The sequence below is a fragment of the Argopecten irradians genome, chromosome 14 (assembly GCF_041381155.1).
Source record: "Argopecten irradians isolate NY chromosome 14, Ai_NY, whole genome shotgun sequence".
Classification (NCBI taxonomy): Eukaryota; Metazoa; Mollusca; class Bivalvia; order Pectinida; family Pectinidae; genus Argopecten; species Argopecten irradians.
This window is the reverse complement of record NC_091147.1, coordinates 5,049,404-5,067,025: the sequence shown is the minus strand read 5'-3', so window position 1 is coordinate 5,067,025 and position 17,622 is coordinate 5,049,404. Positions and strand designations below refer to the sequence as shown.

Genomic DNA, 17,622 nt, shown 5'->3' with positions numbered 1-17,622 from the left:
GAATGTTTTGATGCAGTTCTTTTTGAGGATTTTTTAATATAGAGTTATTATCAAAATGAATGATAATGACAGTGAAAAATCCAAATGGGTATGGTTTGGTCAGATATTACCCCGAGGAGAAATTGTTTACTTTTGTCAAGTTTTCGCTATCTTTATTGTCATCTGTCGTAGTATATACAATCTAACCGCGGATAATCGTCTAGACTCTGTATGGATTTCTCTGTAGACCGCCATCTTGAATGTTGCATTCTGGGAAATACGATATACGCTATATCGCCATACATTCTCTCAGCAGACGTTAACACAGTAAACGTGATTCTTGTCTTTATTTGGTCATGGGATTAGGCCCATCATCTTCCACTAGTTAGAGATCGTTTCGGGGGTATAGGATTCATTGCTTCCTTCTCAATCATTATACTAAATCATGTGAAAAGAAGAGATAATATCTGTACAAGACGTGATACTGGTTCGTTTACATGTACACATCAATATAATGAAACAAAAGAACTTGCATGCGTATATGTACACATCTGGAAAAATATATTGGCCCTTGTAGGATATAATGAAATCACATATACGGCCGATTTGTACTTATAGATATTACAAATATTGACAATCATCAATGAAGAACATAGGCCTTGTTTTGATTTATGATATTGTCGATGAATCATCGCAATATTAAAAATACTAACTATAAGAAATGCTTTGTTTTATGACGTTAACGATGTTTTGAAAAAGGTACAATTTTATGGATAGATACATGTACTTGCATTAGCTTACGTATATATTTATATACATGTATATATATATATATATCGTAGGCGAACTGTGCGAAAATTGGCGCGAAAATGGTGAGGATTGACAACGACAATGTGACTTCTTCTCTTCGATCAGCAATGGCAAAACGAGGTAGGTTTTAATTGCTGACGATTTATATCACCAATATACATCCATGGGAGTCGGTTATTTAATAAGGTTGTAGTCTACAACTTATTTTTAATAAATTATCACATTGCAGATTTTTCTCATCAGCCTACCTGAATTATCGTGGATATAAATCATAACTATTCATTTCGTGTTTCCTTGTAATATAAAGCTAGTGGGCCTATCTTACTTCCAATCAGAACACATCAGTCGAAGTTTTACGTCATCAACACCTCGAGTGTATGTTGGAAGTTGCTGTTTGTTTGTTTGTTTGATTAATTAACGTCCTATTAACAGCTATGGTCATGTAAGGACGGCCTCCCATGTATGTGGTGTGTTGCGTGTATGTTGAGCGAGGTGCGTGTTTTGGGAGACTGCGGTATATTCATGTTATGTCTTCTTGTATTGTGGAACTATTGCCCTTTTTATAGTGCTATATCACTGAAGCATGCCGCCGAAGACACCAAGCAACACACCCCACCCGGTCACATTATACTGACAACGGGCGAACCAGTCGTCCCACTCCCCGTTTGCTGAGCGCTAAGCAGGAGCAGAAACTACCACTTTTATAGACTTTGGTGTGTCTCGGCCAGGGGACAGAACCCAGAGCCTTCCTCACAGGGGCGAACGCTCAACGCAAGGCCAAAAGTGAGGCGGTGCCAAGGAAGGCATTAGGAAAGATAAAGTCAGTTAGGAAGAAAAGAAAAGATAAGATCCTAAATTTAGTCGCCTTTTACGATCATGCAATAGGGGCAGCAGGTACAATTCTAACGCCCTACCTGAAGTTGCTCTACTACCAATCATTTATACGATATATCGGCCGACATGGCAACTGCTTTACTTAACTGTAGTTGTACACACATTTGTGGTGATTTTCATGGCAACTGCTTTAGTAAAAAGCACTTGCCAACGTGTCTTGTCATTTTACTAGTTTGGCAACTGCTTTACTAGAGTAACTGTTTTGTCATCCTTACGCGTGGCCCATATCAGCCGTATTGGCGAGTGTCTGGCTTTTGAGACCATTAACATTAAGGATGAATTCCAACATCTTAACCATCTAAATAACATCTCATTTAAATAATATTACGCGCCAGTATTGGAACCGTTCTAGATTCAATATGTCAATATTGTTTAGATACAATGCTGTGCATATTTTACATGAAGATCATAGCAATGTACGAAACCTTTAGAATCATTCTTGACTGTACCTGCTGTGAAATGACAAAACTCTTAGCCACAATGGTCACTTTCGCACAATTCACCACCATGGTCACTGTCTCACAATTCACCACAATGGTCAATGTCTCACAATTCACGCACCTAAAAATACATTGACCTAATTATGTTATTTAGCCCTACTTAATAACGAACTTAGACTTGATTTCAAAAGAAAACTGTAAGTCAATGGCTAATTAAAACTTCTCGTACCTCGCATTTAAGACCATGATATCTCATTTCAAGCGCAATATATGAGAATGACATGAAATGTTCATGCGAAAATCAAGCGTGTCAAGAAATCATATGATTTACACATGAGATTCATGTGAAAATCACATGAAAATTGCCACGCATGATTTACATGTGTGGCACTTTTGCCTGTGTAGCGCAATGCCTTAATTGTGAGTAATCCGAGCATCCAGTGTTGGTGTCCATTATTGATACATGTGAGGAGAAAAAGTATATACATCCGTATTTTATTAGAAAAAAGTGATTCAAATGTTGTTTAATCAAATTAATGATTCTTGAAAAACGAATGTAATGTAAAATACCATGCTGACACACACCTGATTTTGTTGTTTTCTGCCATTTATCTCCAGTCAAATGTTGCTATCTATACTGTTCTCTTCTGATTTTTGTATTAAATATGTCAGACGTGGATTGATTATTGTTATTAAAGCTTGGTTTCTAGCTACATGTACTTTCCCTATTCTGATTTCAAGAATACCCTAATCTGCGGTGTTGTGTCTTTGGACTTTTTGAAATTTTGGTCAGTTGATTTAAAAAGCATATTGATATTGATAGAATTGATAAAAGTACCTGTTCTATCAAAGAGGTCACCACTTATCAGCATGTGGATGATATAATATCAAAATTATCCAATAAAGGAGGTTTTATAAATAGTACCAGTGACTAACGTTAACATTTAAAAATCAGAGGTGATGTGTATTGGATCTGGAAAAGAAAAAGACTGATTTTTCAAGTCTATATGTAGGTCCAGATATTAAAATATGTGTGTCCTTGAACTTGGAAAGTAACTTTAGGTCCATTCGTACCATCTTTAAACATGGAAAGAACACGACGATCCGTAATTGACGGACGATACCATTCATTGAATATGAAATAAAATATTCCCTTCACTCAGTCCACCTTAATAAGGTTAAGATCCACATGTAGTGCAAATATCAATGTCAAGCTATTAAATCGCTGCAGAAAATATTATATCTACACAAATATTTTCTTAATATAGAATTTAAAAGTAAAACAGAAAAAAAAAATCAATTTTACTATTTGATCTTCGACCACTAAAATTACCATTAGAACAGGCAGAATCGGATGTTGTGAACCATAATGTATTTCCATGCACAATAATTTGGTAAACACTAAGCAGCCATACAACAACCCAAAGTAACGCCTCACCTTTGGGGAAATGTCGCTGACATAACACCGAACTTGTGATTAATTCCATTTGTATACACGCAAATAAAAATAAAAAAATAGAAAATATTTCATAATTGTTTTTTTTTGTTTGTTTCTTTTTTATTTTATATACAACTATTTTGTAGCTACGGGCCCCAAGAGACCAGTTTTCAGGGAAGGACAAACTTTGGTTATTTTAGGCATTTGTGTAGTAGATAGAAATATGCTGAGGAGAGTGTTCTAAGGGCAACTAAAAAGAGTCAAGTTTTGTCAATATAGCTATAGGAGGAAACATCTTTGACTTATACTAATGGAGTAATAAACATTGTCAGCTTACCAAGCAAAATATCACTATTTACCCAAAACGCTTTCTGTTAAACACAAAAATCTTAATATATTGTTTCTGCTTTGGATTTTGGATGACGATTGAAAACGAAATAAAAGTATGAAAGTTAAAGGGATAATTAAGTGAGGCAAATTCTGTTTGCTTAACCACGAAGCAGAATATGGTATCAATGTAGTGTTCTACATTCATTATGAAACATATAACAAATTTATTTACAAATATCACGACATTGTTAAGTATTTTAACTGATACCGTTGAAATTCCACATGGTATAGCAATACATTTAAGTAGGTAAAATATGTACGCTGTACCCACACCCGAGTCATTGTCACATGTGTTAAACAAAACTCAATTGTAACTACAGAGCAGTTGATGAAATTGTTTTTAAACAGGGGCATACACCGACATGTTTTAAGGTAAATACACTACTCTAAGAGCTATTTCAGTAGCTCTGGTCAAAAGTTGCTTTTCTCCACTGGCAAGGGCCAGGGTTCGGCATACAATACGTTCGACTACAATATGTAACGGGTAACAGCGAGCGATTTTGAACATTTTATACACATTTCACCATAGTGGGCTTTTATAGCATATAACAGTTATACCAACAAATTTGACTTCCATTAGAACTAGTTTGTTTACGATGTATGAGCAAATTTCTATGTACTATTACAATAAATTGTCTCTTCAATGACAATCAAAATTAGGTTATTGTGACCTTCTCTTTTTAGAAAATGATGATTGGAAATGAAAATGAATTATGAAAGTTAATGACAAATAAAATTAGGTCAAAAAGATGAATGTGGGATACTGACCTTGGTTTTTGCAAAATAAGGTTGCCATGACCTACATTTAAAATGGCATAGAACAAAGACCACTGACATCTAAAATCAACAGTGGATGCACATTTGCAAACATTATGTTTTACATTTACCTGTGTGGCTCTGGTTTGTTGTAAGCCAAAGATAAAGTACGAGGTTTCCAAGGAGCATAACAATGCGCATTTTCAGTCAGGCAATGGGATTAAAGTAACTGATCCTTTATATATGTATGTGTGTCTAATTAACACAAAAATACATAAATAGTACATAGTACCACAAACTTCATACGAATTATTTGTTACTGAAGAAAAATACTAATTAGTCTGCTCCTGCATTTAAAAGATGAAACAAATCATTCGTCAGCGATAAAGTATATTTTTTAAAAAGCATATTTACCGCTAAGTGTAGCAGTATTTTATTACTAAAATTGTACATATAGATATACTTGTATATCAAAGAGATGGCAACGTTTGTGTGAACGAATGCTTTTGATGCTTCCAGTTTTTTACTTTAATTCGTTCGGGCAGTTTTTATTGAAGTGTAAATATGTAACATGTTTATAAAAAACTTGTTTCCATTCAGGTCAAAAGAGCAATCCTCTAGATTGTGTGTATTCAGTGGAGGTGAAACTTTTTATTTTCCCATTTCTTAATGTGAAGCCGGTTGCATGGTCGCCTTCTGTGCATTGTCAGACGGCTTCGCTCTAGTCAAGGAACAGTGTTTAACTAGTCCTAAAACAAATTCTAGTCATCTATAGTCATTCCTAATGTCACGTTCAGTGGTCTATGAAATAGCAATGATAATCGTTACAATTATAAAATGATGATATAGTTTCTTCTGAATTTCATGTTTTAGTCGTACTACTAAGACATTTTGTTTATTTGCTGACAAACTGTAACCAGCGACGTCAAAACCACCGAACCTCATAATTCGCTGACGTGATCGTTCTAAAACGACATTACAATATTACAGAGGTGTAGACTTAGAGCATGTAATTATTTGTGGAAGAACATCATTGTGTATATAGACTGTTTATAGCGATAATTATTTCAACCCTATAAATATATGGATTATTATCAGAAATCAGTCCAGAAAGAAAGGACTTTTTTCATTGCAGAAGGGATATATTATGTTTTTGTTCAAATTTTTGTAACAGTGTTTGTACTTCTGAATCAATACATCACCATATGTAAAGTGTCTACCTTGCATAGTTGCACAATATACACAAAGGGCAGGTCAATTTTAAATAGGAAAGAAATTGTTGTCGGGATATGCCTAAAGAGTTTGTATCTCTTAGATTATAAAAGCAATTTACTCTTTTTTTAAATTTACTTCAATCGGCGTTTGAATTGGTGATATGATGACGAAGAAAAGGTGTTACAACTGCAATATCTCCGAGTAATTACTTTTCTATGCATCTTTTATCCATTTTAATGTAAATTTGGTTTTTCTAAAAGTGTTAGCTCTCAATTTAAATATGTGATTTTATTTAAATATGCAAACGTTATTTATTATACGTTATTAAGATATTTAGAATGTCAGGAAAATTCATGACTGCAACGAAATACACACAATCATTGTAATCATGTTACTGTCTCGTCTGTTTTTAAATTCGTATTTTATATAGTTTCAATAAAAAATGATGACCTAAATATCAGCTGTCAGTGCTGATACGTGTTTAAGAGACAGTGGAAGTTTGTCGCCTGTGCTACTCTGATGATATTATATTGCTCTATTAGAGCGAGAGAGCGAGAGGATGACAGGTAAGTTACAATCATCACCTCTATCTATTAGGAACGGGACACAAACCGACTGTATAATAGTGGCAGAAATATCACATCTTACAATCAAAGTTATATTGAAATGTTTGATAATGATAGACTTAGTTTAAACTTGATTACGAGTTTAACAGATCGTCTTACAAATGATCAAGATAAAAAGATCATACAAAAATATATACAATATATATAATGACCTTTTATCGTTTACCTTTATTTTTCGTTTTTTAAAAACATGATAATGTAGCACATTGCCTCAGTTCTTCTATAAGTCTATATAGCAATAGCACTAATTGTCAATTCAAATAAATGGTAGATATGTTAATATATGTTCAAATGTTATTTTGGTTCTATCTAAACCAGACACTGACATGTAAGCACATAATCCTGTTCATGCATATCATTTTTCCAAAGTTTGTGTATTAAAGTCGAGAAATTTCAATATTCGAGGGACGTTTGGACTGTATTGGTAACTTTGGAGTTTTATGTGTATAATTTTGTGAAACTCGTTTTAGAATGGGTATACCACGTGTGGAAGTGACAGTCTTTACAATTGAAAAGTATTGAAAATTAATTTATAAAAAAAATTATATCGTTTTACATGATAATATTCCTGACTAGCCAAACTTGCCTCCGTATCAACAGCAAAGGAATAGTATAGGTCAAAAAGCCATTTTGGTTGGATTAGGTCCCTCAATATGGCCTGCCGTTAAATTTTAGGAAGTTAATGGGTTTTCTTTTGCCTGAGAGGAACTTTAATTTGATCCTAAGCATTTCAGGTTTGGAAGTCGTGGATTAGAGATCATTTTTTGGGGGACATACTAGTTTTTATGTGGTGATGCTCACTCTATATGTGGATAAGACCAAATCATTTGTCTCTTAAAATGAGAAGAGCGTATCAATACAAAAACAACAAAAAGAAAAGGAGCACATTTTAAGAGACCGATGATTCGGTCTATATGTTTCGGTCTATATGTGGATATGTATTTTGTACTCGCATAGGTTTCGTAAGCAAGTTTCTCTGGTGGAAAAGAAAGATGAAATCATAGCATGAACAATATGAAAGTGAGAAATAAAGATGTTTCCTTTATTTTGGGGGATGATCTGAACTTTGCTCATTCTAAATTACGAACAGGTCTTCTTGCTAAAAGATGGGATACAATTTATATCTTCCAAGTCAATATAAGTGCACATTCATTGAACACTTATCATCAAAGATAACGTACTTGCCTGGAAATGACGAGTCTAAAACGAACTCGTTTCCATTGACATTTATATTTTATATATCCTACAGATATATCAGCATGACCCATTCGATGTTAACTATTCTGTATACTAATAGATCACGCAAAAACTGCCGATTGCGACCCAATGATACCATTTGGAATCTAGATTGTATTTTTTTTACCTGGGAGACTCCCGAACAACATTCCATATCTCTTCTTGTGCCCGCGGCGCTCACCTTAAACAGTGCTCACATATCCAACATCTGCTCGCAGTAGTAAGTCATGCATGGCCAGTAATTGTTAGCCTAATCTTTAAACCATGTAATGAGATTCAGAATGCATGTCCATCATTGATTCTCGACAAAGTACATTTAATTTAACTACGCCTACAGAACTACGTTATTGCCAACTCAACCGATTTTCCTGTTTTGACCCGGTTTTTTTTAGACATTTAGTCAATAATCTACGCCGACAGCACTACAGTATTGCCAACTTAGCAGATTTCCCAGGGTTGACCCGACATTTAGTCAATAAACTACGCCGACAGAAATACAGTATTGCCAACTCACATCATCCCAAAGGGTTGACCCGACATTTAGTCCATAATCTACGCCGACAGAACTACAGTATTGCCAACTTACCCGATTTCCCAGGGTTGGACCCGTTTTTAGACAATTAGTCCACAGACTACGCCGACAGAACTACAGTATTGTAAAGTCACCAGATTCCCCAGGGTTAACCCGACATTTAGTCCATAATCTACGCCGACAGAACTACAGTATTGCCAACTTACCCGATTTCCCAGGGTTGACACGATATTTAGTCCACAGACTTCGCCACAGAACTACAGTACTGCCCCGACATTTAGTCCATAATCATTAAACATTGAGATAAAATCTAATAATAAAGTCAAAGTCATGTAGGTGATAAACCAGTAACCGACTCCACGGACCCTTTTTGAGAGATTTTATAATTCGAATAGTAAACACTCCAATTTAAGTATGATACGACTTACATTGGTAGTAGATGTATAAAAATCAAAATCAGATTAGTTCCGTTTGAGACACTATGTACGCTACACTTTTTATAGGTATTCTAAACATGTAGCTTGAACAGAAATAAATAATGTAAGTCTGTTAACTCAAAATATGAGTCTATTAATTCGGAAATGAAGTCCCGGTTGGTAAAGTTATTAGCAGAAATCTTGAATATTTACGCGTTTTATTGTATAACACTTTCCACCACACAAAACTCGTATCCGACTGTATATTTGTTATTTTCTGTTATAATTTGAAACAATGACTCATTAAAAAAGATATTAATTGATTAAATGTATTTTTACATCGATTGCTAAACACGATGCTCAACGTTCTATGACACGGTGCTCAAATGGACATAAGAGTGGTAAGAAAGCGGAGTGCCTGGAGAGCACACACGTGATCGAGCAGGTGACCACTGACCAAATGCTTACCGTTAAAACTACACAAAAATTGAATAAACATTAGTAAACCATATACTTTCCATAATGCGGGTCGTCTTATTTTAAGTGTCGTCGGTAGTTGATATATCACTACCTCAAGCAAAGCGCCGACATGAATATCGATTACATATATTTACAATAGGAATCTTGCATTTGGTGTTACATAGATGAAATGACGTTAAAATTGTTATTCATATTTTGTTTCTGAAACGTCGTGGACCTTAAACTCCAAACCTCTATGTTACTGTAGCCAGGTGGAGGTACGGTGTGATGCTGAGTAACAGTTTCCTGGTTTTTGGTGTTTACTACTTCATGCCGATCCCCGTCTCCCTACAAAACGAAATGACCAATAGTGCCGTAAGTATAAAATACTGGAGTGTAGATGTTGGTTGACGAGTACAACTAATAATTAAGTTTTTAATATTATGACAACTAATAATTAAGTTTTTAATATTATGACAAAATACCACTTAATTCTGGAAATTTTCGAGTAGAAAATAACTTATAATCAGGATATGGTCTAGTTTTAGACGGAAAACACTGAAATTGGATTTTACAATGAAATAATCCTTAGTCTTATGTTATTTAACCGAGTGATTCGTGGAATAATATACGTTGAAAGGTTGAAAGTGTCGTTAGATGACTTAAAATATTGCAAAGTAACATTATCATTCGTCGTATCTAGGAAAAGGTATATCTTAATCCCTGTGTAGGGTGAACAAATTTAGGAATTCCCGAAAAATCCTTATTTCAATTTCCTTTCAAACGATACCAATGTTAGGAAACAGGTATATTATTTCCTTTGTCCTGGCCATACGGTCCGAAGTCTAGTCGTGAATCGTCACCACTTTTGTACAGAGCTTTACATTTGGTTTTATTACTTTAACGTCCTATTAACAGCCATGGTCATGTAAGGACGGGCCAGGTTTTCGGTGGAGGAAAACCGGAGTACCCGGAGTACCTGGCAACTGCCCCACATGGGAATCGATCCTGCTTCCCAGAGGTGGAGAGCTTGTTGTAATATGTCGGGTCATCTTTTTTTTCAGGATAAAAATGGATTTTTTTCGTCAATAGGCCCCGTGGGTTAGGTCCCCCGAGATTCCTCATAAAACAAACAAACAAATAAAAATAAATAAAGAAGCATCTGCACTAATACTATAAATACAGGCAACACAATCTTAGGACTCACAACTTCATAAATATTTTTGAAAAATATATATAATTTGAATATCACAGTCGTCTAATACTATAATATCATTTGAAGAGATATGGAGGCCAATACAGCTAGGTTAGTGGTCTAACCTAGCTGTACTGGCCTCTGTGCATTTTTTTATTTAATTTTGTCAATAACATTGACCATTATATCAAAGCCTTTGGAGCTTGTGATAGCCGTCAATTACAATTAATCGTTAAAAGTGATTGTATGGCTTTTTATACTTAGTCAATTATTATTTGCAACATGGATATACATATATTTGCCATCGCTTAAACTCGTATTTAACAGACGCCTTTCTCACGACCTTAAATGTCCTTCAGAATATCAAGTTTTAGTTGCTGACGTGTTAAATATTTCACCTAGTTCCCAAAAATTACGTAACATTATAGGCCTGAAACATTGGATTACGTGCATGATGTTACCTGTACATAAAATCTTCTATTTCTGTATGTTTTGATCTGAGGCCAAAGCCAACGACATACCATCAATAAAGCGAAATATCACACTTTGTTTGATCATACAATATAAGAACATTCGATATATCACATTTGTTTGACCATACGTTATTAGAATATATCACATTTGTTTGACCATACGTTATTAGAAAATTCGATATATCACATTTGTTTGACCATACGTTATTAGAATATTCGATATATCACATTTGTTTGACCTTACGATATTAGAATATTCGATATATCACATTTGTTTGACCTTACGATATTAGAAAATTCGATGTATCACATTTGTTTGGACCATACGTTATTAGAATATTCGATATATCACATTTGTTTGACCTTACGATATTAGAATATTCGATATATCACATTTGTTTGACCTTACGATATTAGAATATTCGATATATCACATTTGTTTGACCTTACGATATTAGAATATTCGATATATCACATTTGTTTGACCTTACGATATTAGAATATTCGATATATCACATTTGTTTGACCTTACGTTATTAGAATATTCGATATATCACATTTGTTTGACCTTACGATATTAGAATATTCGATATATCACATTTGTTTGACCTTACGATATTAGAATATTCGATATATCACATTTGTTTTGACCTTACGATATTAGAATATTCGATATATCACATTTGTTTGACCTTACGATATTAGAATATTCGATATATCACATTTGTTTTGATTTGGGGCTGATTTGGGGCCTTTGTAATTGACTTACAATTAAACTAAGCTTCATAGTTATATATAATATTTGAATTACTATAATAATATCGAATCATTAAATCATTACTGATAAAGTACATGTTTTTTGTTCACAGGATACTTATATCGGATCAAATAGCACCAAGAACCAGATAAACTGTACTGTTTGTCTCGGTCTAGGAGAGGTCCGGTATAACCTATTATTCTCGACTACAAGATGGGCGTAAGTATTGCGTTTTATGAAGTTTTATTTCAGACTGAGTCAATATGTTAAATGGTAATAAAACAAACACATAAATAAACACTCTAGTACCTTCAAGTTATTTACTATTTCGTACCTCATCCGTACATATTTTCATTTGCTCGGGACTGACACTATATAACCTTATCAATCAAATATGTCATATAATCCTATAACTCCCGTTGGTGTAGTGATTTGTTTAACATGTGACGTCGTTCTGAATGACGTCATGACGTAATGACGCAATGTGCATTAATTGTGCGTACTTGCGTGCTAATGAAAAACCAAATAATTAATAAATTGAAAAACACAACTATCATAACGCACTATCGCGCGTTATTCAATTTATCTGAAATCCTGGGAGAATAGGACCATAAATCCCCCCAAGAAAGCAATTTAATGCTTAAAGATGCCCCACCACCGACAGAGCATAAACGACACCCATCATTTGAACAATAACTAATGTTTAATTGAATGTAAATGAGATAAATTAATACAAATATACATATTTATTTTGCTCTATGAGCATGCGCACTCAGTACTTCATTCCATATAGGACATTGTATGGTGGATTTTTTTTCAGGATGTAATTAATCATTTCTAATATTTATATATTGAAGTAAAATATGTAGTTCAAACTTTTCAATGGTGGTAATGTTGTAAAGTTAGTAACTTTTCTACCTGATGAAAAACATTAATTCGTCTGCTGCTATCTTAAATAGAGAAAAAATGCCATTCGTCAGCGGTGGAACATCTTTAAGTAGGTTATTTCGTATCCAAATATTTCAAATTGCCACCATAATACAGGATTAACATGCTTTTGAACAGTGTATTAGGATAGCAGGATTGTTAAAAGATTCGTATTAGGGGACGTGTAAAGTACATAGAGGTTCCATCATCGTTTTGTAGTCGTAAGGCTTTTTGTGAAACGTAGCTAGCTATCCTACCTAAAAAAATCCTTCAGTGCTTGTAAGCAGGCCATCAGCCTACTTACGTAATATTTTAATCGCTAGATTTATGACAGTCGCGAACAAAAGCCTCAATTACAATTGAAGAGATAGCTGACTTAAGCATAAGATCGTTTTTGAACACGGTTTAATGAGGAAATATCATCCCGTAGAACGTAATATGAAACAGAATGAAACATCTCTGTAACGTTTAATCCATTGTGGTCTATTTGCCGTCTGCGCTTCTATAGAGCAGCACGGGTTTTGCGCATTGTGTTATGTGGGTTACAAGCATGGCTATTCCAGATAAATATAGATTCTACTAATTAATTCAGATAAGAAGCCATCTGAAATATTTTTATAGCCCAATGCGCCATTCAAGATGGAGACAATGGAGATAATTTTCATAAATCCGTCGGTCTACTAGACGAGGTCTAGAACACTGTGACATAGGTAACTAAATTCATTCTAGAACAGAGCACATAAGAAAAGGTCTGATCTTAATTGATATAGATATTTCATCATAACTAAACCAAACTGAAACACTTACAACATTCAACAAGAGGCCCAGAGGGTCTGTATCGCTCACGTGGTTTGTGATGCCAAGTTATGTTCTGAATACAGGTTCATTGTTTCTTTTCTGAAACCTTTTCCTGTTAACCTTTTAATCCCCTATTGGGCCCCACCCGTCCTGCCTCCAGGGGGTCAGAGCCAAAATTTATACAAGTTCTGTTCCCCTTCCCCCAAGGATGTTTATGGCCAAATTTGGTTACAATCCAAGCAAAACTCTAGGACAAGTAGCGATTTATAGAATTTACCTCTATTTCCCCTATTGGACCCCACCCGTCCTGCCTCCAGGGGGTCAGAGCCAAAATCTATACAAGTTCTGTTCCCCTTTCCCCAAGGATGTTTGTGGCCAAATTTGGTTACAATCCATGCAGAACGCTATGACTAGTAGCGATTTAAAGGATTTACCTCTATTTCCCCTATTGGTTTGTTTGTTTGTTTGTTTGATTAATAAACGTCCTATTAACAGCTATGGTCATGTAAGGACGGCCTCCCATGTATGCGGTGTGTTGCGTGTATGTTGTGCGAGGTGCGTGTTTTAGGAGACTGCGGTATATTCATGTAGTGTCTTCTTGCATAGTGGAACTGTTGCCCTTTTTATAGTGCTATATCACTGAAGCATGCCGTCGAAGACACAAGCAAAACACCCCACCCGGTCACATTATACTGACAACGGGCGAACCAGTCGTCCCACTCCCTGCACGCCGAGCGCCAAGCAGGAGCAGAAACTACCACTTTTATAGACTTTGATGTGTCTCGGCCAGGGGACTGAACCCAGAGCCTTCCTCACAGGGGCGAACGCTCAACTCAAGGCCAAAAGTGAGGCGGTGCCAAGGGAGGCATTAGGAAAGATAAAGTCAGTTAGGAAGAAGTAAAAAGATAAGATCCTTAAATTTAGTCGCCTTTTACGATCATGCAATAGGGGCAACAGGTACAATTCTAACGCCCTACCTGCAGGGCTATTGGGCCCGCCCCTCCTGCCCCTGGAGGATCAAAGCCAACATTTATACAAGTTCTGTTCCCCTTCCCCCCAAGGATGTTTGTGGCCAAATTTGGTTACAATCCATGGAGAACTCTATGACTAGTAGCGATTTTAAGAGCTAATATAACACACCTTCTGGGAAAACACGTCCGTGTACAATCTATTAATAACAATCATATCTATGGGGTGAACCCTACATACGTCTTACCCAACTGCTCTTATTTAAAAAAAACCTCAATGGGCCTAATCGTTCATTTGACCGTTGATACATTATATAGTAGAAATGAAATACAAAGTAAGTTGTGTTAAGATTATTGTAGCATATTTGACTACTGTTACCTTAATGAAGGTCAAGGACATTTTTTGAACAAACACGTTAGCCCTTCATCCAAGCATGCTACTGGCCCAGTAATGATATCAGTAACATTCAAGGCTTCAAGGAAAGTTTACAGACGGCGGTCGAGGCATGATGACTCTGGGTCATCTAGCACGAAAGATGACCTTAAATATAATAAAATGTTGCTTTCTCTCATATCAGGCTATGTTATATAGAGTTTGCCCATGTTAGATAGCTATGTAAGATAAATCTATCTTACATGGCATTTCACGCGCGCGGATTAATTTGTGTTACATGGAGACAACTGTTGAAATATGCCATCTAGGCCTACCTGTTGCACAGGGGCACGTAAATGCTGTTAATATATATAGAATTTTGATCATGCGTGCATCTTTTAGAATATGGTGTACATGTATATCTACTAGGCGTAATCATTAATGAATATGTTGCGTGCCCCTGTGTCATGTCATCCGGTTAGGCCTAAGTCCAAAAATGACCGACTATCATGTCCCGTACTGTAGCATGCATGTTTCTGTTAACTTACTGACAACACACACAATCGCTAAATGATTATAGAACTCTGAATGATAGACACAAATTGATGATTTCAAACATGCTGTCGAACATGAAAACCACATATTATAGTTAACGTACGATAGCCTACCACCTGAGCGAGAACAGTCCTCCGCTTCGCTTCTAAACAAGAATCACGTTTAAATACGTACAATCCTGTATCACAACAAAGGTCGGACACACGTATCGAAATCATGTTCGCTGGATCCCATATGAACAAGTGTGAAAAATGTTGATACAACAAAACAAGCTCCAAAATCAAAACATCGTCTGATCATAGTGATCGAGAGCGACTCGGAGTAGCCTTGACCGCCAATATATGAATGGAATTCCGACGAAAGTCGTGACGTCACGTATGACGCAGTGCTTTGACTGAAGTGACAAAACAGTGAAAATTACCGCTACGTTTCTCAAAATTACAACAATGTTGTAGTTAGAACTGAAATACATGTGCCACACAAAATCAATCTTTTCTCTTTCATTGTTTTTTGTTTTGTACATTGGCGCTATATATTTCGCGGATGTACGCAAACGTGTACCATGTGATCGGGTACAGGGAAAAAGTCGGTCAGGCCACGAAATTTTTTTCAGAGAATTATACATTCACCCAGATAAGATACAACAAAAGGATCTTATTTTGTCCGCAAACTTTCAGTTTGCCAAAAACGCGTATGCTTTTCAAGGATATCTTATTGTTTTAGCATAAAATTATGTAATAAAAAATCGGAAAAAATGAAGTAAAATGATGGACCGGCAGGTATTTTAACGGAAATTTGGTAATGATATGAGAGAAAAAGACTCTTTCATATGTACACATGGAGGATAGGGGATATTCCACCCTCGGGGTCAGAAAATGTGGTAAAACCCTCGACAAGCCTCGGGTTTTACCATATTTTCTAATCCCTCGGGTGGAATACCCCTATCCTCCATGTGTACATATGAAAGAGTATTATATTCTCCCATCTTTCGATTACACTGGATATGTGGAAATTATATTGCTATTAAAATGTAATAGTATATTGGTATCCCCGACATACCACTGAATATTTTGTTAAATATCGCCTTATGTATACTAGTATCGTGTATTCCTGAGCCACACAAAAATATACATATGAATTTATATCATTCTCAGTGTTTAAAATTAAGTTTAAAGGAGCTGTCTTAGCATAACATCTTAAGGACAATATAACAAAGTAGTGTTCATAATCTAGCTTTCAAAATCACACAAGCAGACGGGACTGCAGCTGAGATTATAATCGAAAAAAAGATTCGAATAGATTGAAAAGCTGTGGCGTGATCGCAAAATCGCTTCTCACCGCACTATGGACGGGCGAGTATTTGTCAAAAAAACTGAAAGTTCTACTCCCCTCATATGGCTGCATTGACAGCATCAAACCGGATTTTTGAATCTAACGCGTACGGATAGGTGCATAACTACTCCCATTTCGCAAGTAGCATGTATACGTGTATTTATTCAGCAGTTTCTACATGTACATGTTCATAAAGAACAGATGTATGTGTTGGTATGTGTGAAATGTATCCATTCACTGGTGCAATAAATTGGATTACAAGTAATAGGCGCTTAGACACAATATCGATGTACACACTCAAATATAAATTACAACTGTTCAATTAAATTTGCCAAACCAAATTTATTAAATGAGCTACCGCGTTAAAAAGAAATATTGTGTAATAATCACACACGTATATATGTTACAGTACTCAAGCGTGATAAACTACCCATATCCACACACGTATATATGTTACAGTACTCAAGCGTGATAAACTACCCATATCCACACACGTATATATGTTACAGTACTCAAGCGTGACAAATTATCCATATTCAAACACGTATATATGTTACAGTACTCAAGCGTGACACACTATCCATATCCACACACGTATATATGTTACAGTACTCAAGCGTGACACACTATCCATATTCAAACACGTATATATGTTACAGTACTCAAGCGTGACACACTATCCATATTCAAACACGTATATATGTTACAGTACTCAAGCGTGACACACTATCCATATTCAAACACGTATATATGTTACAGTACTCAAGCGTGACACACTATCCATATCCACACACGTATATATGTTACAGTACTCAAGCGTGACACACTATCCATATTCAAACACGTATATATGTTACAGTACTCAAGCGTGACACACTATCCATATTCAAACACGTATATATGTTACAGTACTCAAGCGTGACACACTATCCATATTCAAACACGTATATATGTTACAGTACTCAAGCGTGACACACTATCCATATCAACACGTATATATGTTACAGTACTCAAGCGTGACACACTATCCATATTCAAACACGTATATATGTT

General features: G+C 35.5%; 1 protein-coding gene across 1 annotated transcript in view; it reads left to right on the top strand.

The window, feature by feature from the left end:
• Nucleotides 1–848: 848 nt before the first annotated feature.
• Nucleotides 849–17,622, top strand: part of LOC138308134 (uncharacterized) — a 31,529-nt gene continuing 14,755 nt past the window's right edge. The window contains exons 1-3 of the mRNA XM_069249075.1: nucleotides 849–909; nucleotides 9,460–9,566; nucleotides 11,729–11,835. Of these exons, the coding sequence (XP_069105176.1) occupies nucleotides 849–909; nucleotides 9,460–9,566; nucleotides 11,729–11,835 (275 nt within the window). The remainder of the gene's footprint in view (nucleotides 910–9,459; nucleotides 9,567–11,728; nucleotides 11,836–17,622) is intronic.